The sequence below is a fragment of the Crocodylus porosus genome, unplaced genomic scaffold (genome assembly GCF_001723895.1).
Source record: "Crocodylus porosus isolate Cpor-Errol unplaced genomic scaffold, CroPor_comp1, whole genome shotgun sequence".
Lineage (NCBI taxonomy): Eukaryota > Metazoa > Chordata > Crocodylia > Crocodylidae > Crocodylus > Crocodylus porosus.
In genome coordinates, this window is record NW_017728886.1 from 179,749,209 (window position 1) to 179,759,494 (window position 10,286).

At 47.2% G+C, this 10,286-nt stretch overlaps 1 protein-coding gene across 3 annotated transcripts in view; it reads left to right on the forward strand.

Annotated features, from left to right (window-relative positions):
• Positions 1-10,286, forward strand: part of PIEZO2 (piezo type mechanosensitive ion channel component 2) — a 498,844-nt gene that overhangs the window by 481,961 nt on the left and 6,597 nt on the right. For all 3 annotated transcript variants that reach the window (XM_019545872.1, XM_019545881.1, XM_019545888.1), the window contains 2 exons: positions 5,748-5,920; positions 8,614-8,730. In XM_019545872.1, the coding sequence (XP_019401417.1) occupies positions 5,748-5,920; positions 8,614-8,730 (290 nt within the window). The remainder of the gene's footprint in view (positions 1-5,747; positions 5,921-8,613; positions 8,731-10,286) is intronic.

Sequence of the window (10,286 nt, forward strand, 5' to 3'; positions counted from 1 at the left end):
GGGCTATGCCCTCCTGCCGCTCATCCAGCCAGGGCGGGTGGAGCCACTGTGTTGCCTGAGGACAAGCAGCATGCAGCAGCCGGAGCCACCCCGACCTCCCCGCACCTCCCAGATGAGCCACAGCTTCGCCCTATCCTGCCCTGGCAGGGCAAGTGGCAATGGCAGGGCACTGGGGGGAAATGTGCCCCCAGATTAGGGGGCAGAGCAGACACTGTGGGGGGGCTGCAGCCACCCTAAAATTTGCTGTAGCCCCTGCTACCCACCCGGAGCGCAGCCCCAGCCCCACACACCCCATGCAGATCCAGGGGCATATACCCTCCCATACCTTGCTGCTGCTCACCCAGTTGGGGTGGGGTGGGGTGGGGTGGGGCTGGGAAGCATGGGGTGGCCAGGGCAGCTCTGACAGCTGCGAGCTGCTTGTCTGGAGGCTGTACAGTGGCTCCGCCCCTCCCTGGCTGGGCAAGTGGCAAGAGAGCATAACCCCTGCTCCCAGCGCCTTCCACCACCAGCCTGGAGCGCAGCCCAGTGCAGGCCCAGGCCCGCTCACCCCATGCAAATCCAGGGGCACATGCCCACCCAGACTGGCAGTGCACAGTGGCAGGAGCAACCCCGCCCCCACCCACTGGGCAGCCTCTGTCCCAGCCCCCACCCCTCCCTCACTGCAGAGATGTTGATCTGCCCCTCCACATCCTACCACAACAGACTTACCAGCTGGAGGCAGCTGTGTCCAGCATCTTAAAGTTGGAATCTCAAAACAGTGTCTTAATTTACAAAGGCTATAAGTGCCATTTGTCCTAACTCAAACAGTCATAAGTCAAGGATTCTCTGCATATCAATCATCTGAGACATTTTGCTAATTTCATTTGGGTGGCAGAAATTGCTTAACAGTGCTGTCTTTACTCAGCTGATTAGTTCCATTGCATTTGGATAAGGACTTCCTTCTCAAGTAAGAATATGAATGGTCAGAACTGAGGAGTCTGTTGTTCAGGCCCGGTCTTCAATGTTTTGGTGACAGAAGTTGCTTTTTGTCACCAAAGATTTACTCTTATTTCCCTGGGTAATATTCTGGTTCTTGATTCTCCTCCAGATCTGTGTGAGATCAGAAATATTCCATTCTTCTCCCTGTTCCTTTACAGTCTTATCCTTATGCTTTTTTGGCTGCTGGTTTAAATCCACTTTTGTCCCACTGCTCTATCATCGCTCAGGCCTCTTGTCTTCACATTTTCATGTCTTCCTCTGTTTCAGACATTTTAGCAGGGGTTTTCCCATTGGTTGTAACCCCTGTTGTTTCCAGATCCAGCCATTTCTTTCCCAGATGATCCCCCTTTGCCATCCCAGCATGTTTGTGACACCTTCAATTCATTCAAATCAATATACAAATTTAGTGTAAGCCAGCAAAGCCCAATCTTCCTTTCACCTAAATAGTCTTTGCCCCATCCCCACCTCCCGCCCCCATGTAACAAAAGCTGAACTGACATGTAGCCACTGGCTCAAGGCCAGATAGACAAGTTTTCATGTCTGACATAGCAGTGTTGGCAGCCTGTAAGCCTTGGCTTTGTTCCAAAGGTGCACTGGGTTTTTAGTGGACACAAGCTTCTGCAGTGAGGATATGCAACTTGGTAAAAGCAGCCAAATGTCTGTGTGCTCACTGATGCAATCCTTTTAGTAAGTCTACATCAGGGGCAGGCAAAATATGGCCTGCGGGCCAGAACCAGCCTACCAGGCCATTCTGTCCGGCCTGTGGGGCCCCTAAAAATTTAGAAAATTAATACTTACCTGCCCCTGATTGCCTGTCAAAAATAACAGGAGCCAGGGGCAGTAGGACCCAGAAGGAGCCAGCAGCAGAACTAAACAGCCACACCAGCAAGTCTGGCACTGCCCTTGCCTTCCCCCACCCCTTGCACCCTGAGCCCCAGCTGGAAGCCTCTGCCTAGCAGGGGCTTCTGGAGGCTTCTGACCTGGGACTGTTCCTGTCTCCCCACACCAAGAGAAATACAGATAAGATGTGGGTGGGGAGGCAGGGGTGGACCATGTGAAATCACCTCAGTCTTCAGAGCTAGCCAGGCTAGTTCCTGTGGTCCCGGCACTGCAGCTGGGAACAATGTGGTGCTGGCCAGCTGCTGGGTGGGCAGACAGGGAGGGAGTGGGGAAGGGGCAGCAGGCCAGGGGAAGGGGCAGCGAGCAGGCAAACAGAGCACAGCAACAGCCAGGTGGGAGTCCAGGGCCCACACCAGTGGCCCAGAACAGGACAGCAGGAGCACAGGGCACTGGCTAGCAGGGGCTCTATGGAGCTGTGCTGGCATCCTCCTCTCACTGCTTGAGCAGTGCAGCCTGGCTCCATAGAGCCCCTGGCAGCCCAGACCCCACAATCCTGCCGTCCCGCTCTGGGCCGTGCTGGCACTGGCCCTGGTACACTGGCATGGGCCCCAAGCTCCTGCGCAGCTGTTGCTGCGCTCTGCATGCCAGCTCACTACCCTTTCCCCCGCCTGCCGCAGCCATTTCCCCACTCCCTCCCCCACTCCCCTCCAGCTTCATGCAGTTCCCAGCTGCAGCACCAGGACTGCAGGAGCAGCTGGGATGTGGTGCTGGAGTGGAGGTGGGGAGGAGGGTGGGCTAAATGAGGAAGTGGCAGGAGAAGGGCAGCATTGGCAGACAGGGGGGCCAGTGGCAGCGAGCAGGAACACAGGGCCTGCATCAGTGCCCCAGGGCCAGGAGTGGCAGGAGCGCAGAGCCTAGGCTTGCAAGAGTTCTGGTGGAGGCTCTGTCTGCCATGGGGCAGGGCAAGCTGTGGGCAAACACTCTCCCTCCACACAAGCCACAACCCTCCCCAGTCACCCTCCCCCTGCACACTCACAGCCACCCACAAAACCCATACCCACCCACCCCTGTACACATGCACCATACCTATCCACCCCCCCACAAATCACACACACTCGCACCCTCCCCCACACCCTACATACCCACACACACCCACCCACCCTGCCACCCACCCCCTCCAACAATATACAAGAGTAAGACTTCATTTTATACTATTATACTATCACCTCTACGTACACTACACAAACATATGTAAATCAAGACAAAAATATATTTTTTAATGAAATTAATGAATGTTGCAATACATGTTTGATTTTTAGAATCTAATTTGGTATTTTTCTGGTTCCGTGATGGCAAACCCCCTTGCTGAAAGTAGTAATTCCGGGGGGCAAGGGGAGGGACTTCTGGTGGCAAAGGTCAGGGGCTACTGGTCAGGACTTCTGGTCCCAAGATGGCAACCAGGAGGCAGGGCACCTGTCAAGGGGCAGGGTTACCCATGCAGCCCTTGGTGGCTTGCCAAAACTTGGTAAGTGGCCCTCCATCCAAAATAATTGCCTGCCCCTGCTCTACATGGTAGCAAAACCACTAAGTGTCAACATGGCTTCATCATTTGGCTCCATAGCATATGCAGAGTTACAGAAAATGTTATTAAGAAGAGAAGAGTGTTCAAGAGCAGTTGGTAAATGTCCTTGAGAAGCCAGTTTTCCAACAGAATACCCTGGATACAGAATACACTTTCAGTGAAGTGACACTCACTTTGCTTGTAGTGGATCAAACTATTAGTATTTTTTTTTAAATATAAAAGCCATCACCTATGCCCTGCCACTACAACAGCATTACATCCTATGCCAGCAGTAAAACAATTATTAGTTCCATACTTATTTCCTCCTTTGGTAATAGTATTGTGCATATACTTTTCTTTGCAGTATTCTACAGTTTCACTTTTAAAAAGGTTTTCTTACATAGATAAGGAGTTCTTTTCAGTAGAAATGGACAAATTAATTTGGATCCTCCAGTTCAGACACAGGTTAGGGCAGGGATGGGCAAAATATGACCTATAGACTGGATCCAGCCTGCCAACTGATTGGATCCAGCCCGTGGGTGAGTGCCCACCAGGTAATTGGATCCAGCCCACAGCTGCCCCTGCAGCACTCTGCATGGGGCCAGTCCCTGCCCATTCCCACCTGCGACAGCCTATGCCATGCTCCTGCCGACACCCCCAATGACCCTGCCCCAGCTCTGGCTCTGGCCACCATGTATAGCTTCCCAGCAGGGCTGCTCCCAGTGCAGCTGCAGCTGCCCAGGTACTGCTCGGCTCCCCCTGCCTTCAGCACCTCCTCCTCCTCCTCCTCTTCCCACCCCTGCTGCACTGCTTCAGCAGAAGCTGCAGCTGGGTGCCTCCTACCCCAGCACAAGGGGATCTAGCTCCCAGCCACCTTCCACCCACTTGGCCACCCATGGGTGGCTGCTCATTGAGCCAGGCAGGCAGAGTGGGTGAAAAGTGGTTTAGAGCCCCATGCACTGGGGCAGGAGTCACCCACTTACAGTCTCCCCCCCTGCCATGAATGGCACAGCAGGGGCAGGAGGAGAAGGAGCCACTGGAGGTGTGGGGAGCCAAGTAGCACCTGGGTGACTGCAGCCACACAAGAAGCATCCCTGCCAGGAAGCTGTGTGCACTGGCCAGGGCCAGGGCCAGGACCAGGTCTAAGGCCAGGGTCAGGATGGTTGGCCAGGTGCAGGCAGAAGCATGATGCCGGCTGCTCCAAGCAGAGCTTAGCATCCTGCAGAGCACCACAGAGCAGCCATGAGCTGGTTGCAGGGAGGTGGACTGCAGCTGCACCTGCACTACCCTGGTGAGCTCTGCTACATGAGCCCTCTGCCCCTTACCCCCAGCTAGGGTTGCCAACCCTTCCAGACTGGCCAGGAGTCTACTGGAATCAGCATCAATCTCCCAGTGACTATTGAAAGCAATCCAGGAGATTAATATTGTGAATGGGTTGAACAGTACAATTAATGACATTACATCATGTTGGGGGAAAAAAATCTCCCAGAATAGCTTCAGTCAGAGTTGGCAACTCTACCCCCGGCCGGCTCCTGGGACCTAGCACTATGTCACCCCCTACACATGCGCACACACCACACCTCCTCCAACACTCCCACATACACCTCTCCCCACACAGTACACAACTGTTAGACTTTACTTTGAGCTATGCTGCAATTGCCTCCATATACGCTGCTCAAGAAAACGTAAATCACGAGAAAACATTTTTATTAAATAAAATTGAAATATGTTATAGTAGATGTCTGATTTTTAGTTTATGATTTGTTTTTATATAATTTGTTAAAATTATCTTTCTGAAAGTTTTTATGTATATGGCCCATGATAGCTCATCACAACTCAAATGGCCCCTTGGGTCTGGGGGATTTTTAGTCCTAGCTAACTGAAACAATAATTGCCCACGGGGGGATGTTTGGTCCTAGCTAACTGAAACATTATTTGTCACAGAAATTAACTACAAGTAATTAACTACAAGTTGTGGTAGCTGCTATTTCTGTCTCGAGTCTCAGTGAAGTAGCAGTTTGCAAGGTAAAGCGGGAGGATGTGATACTCCTCAACTGTATCTGCCTCTCCTAGCCATCTGCCAATTCTGCTATCTCAGTTTACCTCTAGGTCAACAAGGTCTATACCAGATTTGCCTGATTCATTATTTTAAGCCCATTCTTGTATACTTTTCCACCCGACTAAGCATGTTCGTATATGTGGAGAGGGGTGTTAGTTGGTTACTTATGTTTTTTAAACAATTTCTACCAGCAATAGATTCATAGTTCCCAAGGTATCCATAGTTCTGGGGCTCATAGTCTGATTGGTATGAACTGTTACCTGTTTATGAATGTTGATTTTTCCCTTCTTTCTTTCACTGCATTTACAGGGAGCTTTGCAGTTTCTAGAAAACTATGGAAAAGAAGATATAACTATAGCAGACCTAGAAGGAAATTCAAACTCTTTGTGGACCATCAGCCCTCCCAGCAGAGAAAAAATGATAAAGGATCTCCGGGATTTTTCAGCTAAATTTGCTGTTGTTCTTTCATGGAGTATTCAGAGGTAAATTAGCATGACCACAATGATCCTGGGAGATTATTTGTTTGTTAGTGTAGGCCTGGTGGGATAGTAAAAGTGTACGTCATTTCAGTCTTTGGCTCGCTTGTTTAATTTCCTATCCAATTTGCTCATTCTACGAATGAGTAGCTAAAAGTAAACAGAGGGGAGATTGGAAGGGACTGCTTTTTGTCATTTAACTGTAACCTCTCATACCAACTGAAAACAGCATTAATAGATAATAAATTTTAAAGGCAAGCTTACCCTAGATCTCCTCAGTCAGAAAACTGGCCAAGCACCTCCAAGGTGCAAAAGAAGAATTAAAATATAGAGACCTTCCAAAGTTCAACATGAGCAAGTTCAGTAAGTACCTGGGGAAAGTGGGGGGAAGGGAGAAATAAGTCTGAAAATAGGTCTGAGCTTTTCTACCCACAAAATAAATTTATCATGCTTATTGTATAACGAATTCTATTGTGCAGCCTGTTTAAAGGACACGGCTTCGCTTGTGACTTGGCTGACTTGGCTGCTTTGACCTCTAAGGATGCCTGTATACACCATGGGGATTTAATTCAGTTTAGTTCTCCCTAATTTGAAACAATGGGTTTTTAAAAACACCACTTCAATTTAAACCAAACTAAACCCCACAAGGGTGGGGGCCTGATCCTTACCTGTCTTTCTGGCAGTGGGACAGGGGGTGAGCTGCTGGCTGGCTGAGTGGTCCCCGAGCTGGGGGGGGCAGTGCTTCCCTCCTCGGCAGTGGCAGTGCCCTCCAGGCAGCACCCACCTGCTGGTACCTGTTCCGAGCAGTCCTGGGGGCACCACAGGTGCGGAGGGAAGCACTGGACCCCACACAGGCTGGCTCCAAGGAGGAAGAAAAAAGATCAAGCTCGCCGCTTTTTTCTTCTCTAGTGGAGGCTGCCTGCACAGGCTGCCGCCGGGTGGCACAGCCCCTGAGCTGCACAGGGCCTGGTGCTTCCTTCCGCAGCTAGGAAGCATCAGGGTAGCATACTAAAACACCTCGGAGGTGTTTTATCTTGCTGGGTACCAAAATCATTTAAAATGCAATACATTGCTGAGAGCGTAAACAGCAATGCCATTAAAGCATTAAGTGCTGAGAGTGTAAGCAGCGACACCATTAAAGCAATGCAAAAGGGCATTTAGGCCACTTTAAAGGCCAATTTTGTGGTATGCACAAAGGCCCTAAGTGCCAAACTTAAGATGGTTTGAAGGGGACTGATGTTCAAACGCTACTCAGCATCTGTAAATAAGGTTGCCTAAATATGTTCTCAATGGGAATCCAGAGAGTGATAAATATGAGTTTTTTAAAATTGAGGTTGAAGCTTTCAGAGAGGCTTAAGAGAGAAAAAATTATGTACAACTGGTAGACTAATAATACCTTCTGAAGACAGCATTCTCATTAACATGTATTTGAATTAAAGGCCTTGAAGGAGAAAACCTCTAAAAACTAATTAGTCCTTCAACAGAAGTTTTACAACCTCATGATGCAGTGGTCAGTCCTTCTCTTCTGTAAACAATTTAGTAGTAAAGCACAAGATGCTACACAGTTTTTTGTTAGATGCCTGCACATTGAGAGCCACCCTGAAGTAAACGGGCACTGCTCCCAATCATTATCTTGTGGCTTGTGTCCATGTACTCTAGGGCTAATACATTTGGTCTCTGCATGCAGTTTTCTCTGCTAAGCTTTGCTGTGGGTTGGGAGTCTTTTGTGAGTGCTGTGCTTCAGAATACACAGATCTGTTCAACTGAATATTCTGTTATTTTCTAAACCCAAACTGGGACCTGGGACTTCTATGGACCAAATCAAAGGCTAATGCAGCAGTGTTGTGAATAGCAGAAGTGTTGCAGTGGCATGCCTACTGGCTACTTAAGGAATATGCCCTTCATAGTAACATCAAGTCCCAATGTGCGCAGGTCTTATAGATAGACATAATGGTGTCCATCTTTTCGCAGCTACTGTAATGAGAGTCATTTACATAAGTCAGAAGCAAAAATAGAACTTGAAGTATGTCAGCATCTTCAATATCGGTGTGTGGGTTTGTTTAAACCCTTCATTTTTTTTAAACCCTTCATAGTTTAGTGGAATTATAATTGTCTTTTAGGTAGGCCTGCAATTCATTTTTAACACCTTTGTGCTAATCGTGCAGTCATGGTCAGGAGTAGTAGGTTTGCAATACTCTAGTATCAAACTATGAGCTACCGTTGGCAAGCCCTTTGTGTATCAAATGCAAATATGCAGCTTGCTAAGACAGGAGTTTCATTTTTGAGTGGTCTGACATTGTGCCTCAGTTCCTGAGTGCTAAACTTGAGACACCTCAAATAAACAAGGAATTTTGAAAATTTAGATAGGGGTCTAAGTGGGGAAAATCCTAGCCTTAGGTTTTAAAGATAACATTGCTTATTTACCAGATTAATAGTACCTGTTTCAGACAATGTCTTCATTAATATGTGCCTTTAAAACATGGAAAGCCATCATCTATTAGGAGAGAGCAGTGTCAGACCACTACAAGTAACCCTAGGTAAGCATGCCGGTCAGTGAGTCAGGTACCTTGACAGGATAGAATAGCAAGGATAGAAAATGTGCAAGTGGATTTGCTAACCAATTTCTGGGTCAGCACAACGAAGAAAACCCTATGTTGTTTTGTGCTCAGATTCATTACGTGTCTTCTCTTTTACCTTAGAAACCTCAGCCTTGGTGCAAAATCAGAAATAGCATCAGATAAGCTGTCCATTTATTTGCCAGAGGCAACCAGAGAAAAAATTGCCGCCATGATGTCTCGAGAGTTAGTGGAAAATGTGTAAGTAATTTTCTTCATTTAATTATGCAACCATTTCAACTGGTTCATGTAACATCATACTTGAATACTCTATGTGTGAACATTAATAACTATTAAACAGAATAGTCTTGAACGTATCTTCTGCCATCCCTAAACTAATGACAGTTTATGCCAGGAAGAGCATGACAGGGAATGAACTACACTATGCATGCCTCATACATACCTTCTCTCACTAAAGTATCTGCTAATGGCACTGTGAGAGACTGAATGACCCTTTGGTCTGACTCAGTGTGGCACTTCGCATGTTCTTAATATATAGTCTTCTAAAAGTGAAGCTTATTAAGCAGGTTTTGCTAAATCTATGCAAAGTAAATGTACACTATTGGCTTGAGCAAGCACATTAGCTAAAGTTCTGAGGAAAGGCCATTGCTGCAAAAGATCTGTGAGAATAGTTGTGCTGCACAGGCAAGTTTTTAGATGGTCCATCTGTCCCCTCTCGCAACTCTGTTTCCCTGACAGGAGGGATTGGTAGAGTCTTCTGCTGAAAATTTCTTGCAGTTTCCCAAAACTCAAAAACAGCCAGGCTGTACATCAATACATTTTTCTCAAAGGTAAATTAGTTTGGAACAGACTCGCATTCTTTGACTGGGTCAGAACGTTTCACAGGCTACTGCCATGACCTGTTAAACTACCACCTAGTTCCTTTCTCAATGACTGGTAGGAAGTAAATTCAGTAGATTAGCAACAGCAGTCAGACTGTCTTCCAAGTTGCAGCTCAGTCAATTTTGGTGTGGTTGGATAGGTATAACTTGGAGGTGAATCTCATATTAAGTGCCCACCTGGGTTAGATTTCTCATTGGTTACTAGCATTAAAGAAAAATAGTAAAGGAAAATTGGTCTGAGGTGGGCAGCATCTGTAGTAGTTTTGCCTTCTGTGTTTTTTCTGGCAATGAGAATTCACAGAGTGGTCAAGAAGTTCTCTCCATGTGAATACCAAAGAGTATTGCATAAGCAAAATTGTGGCATAAAGTAACTATAGTTCACAGGCCTAACAGAACAGGATTTTGAGTGGGAAGCAATGTCATTCCATCTCCAAACATCTTCAGAAGTTAACCTTCATTGTTGGACAGAAGTAGGATATTGCTTTTCCAAATACAGAGACATATACGTATATGCTGCAAAGACATGTGGCTGCATATAGGGTTCTATGGGTTTTAATTTAAAATGTTATTTTCTTGTTTTTTTAAATAAAATCTCTCCCTGCTCTCATGGTATGATGTGTGTCTCAAGAGAGGTATAGAGTTCAAGTTGATAATTGACCCAGTTCATAGCCACATAGCTGCTTCAGCAAGTAAGCTTATGCTACCTGTTGGCAAAGCTATTTAGCTGCTCAGAATATTATGTTTAGGTGGCTGGATTCTGATCTTCTCAACATTGTTTTTTTACTGGAGAATGCTCTTGATTTCTCTAAGCCACCACCCCCTTTGAACAGGACAGGATGGGGTAATTCTTTTGTCTCTGATAAAACTAAACTGTTTCTGGATACTGCAAAGCCATTTTCCAGCTTGGATGACTTT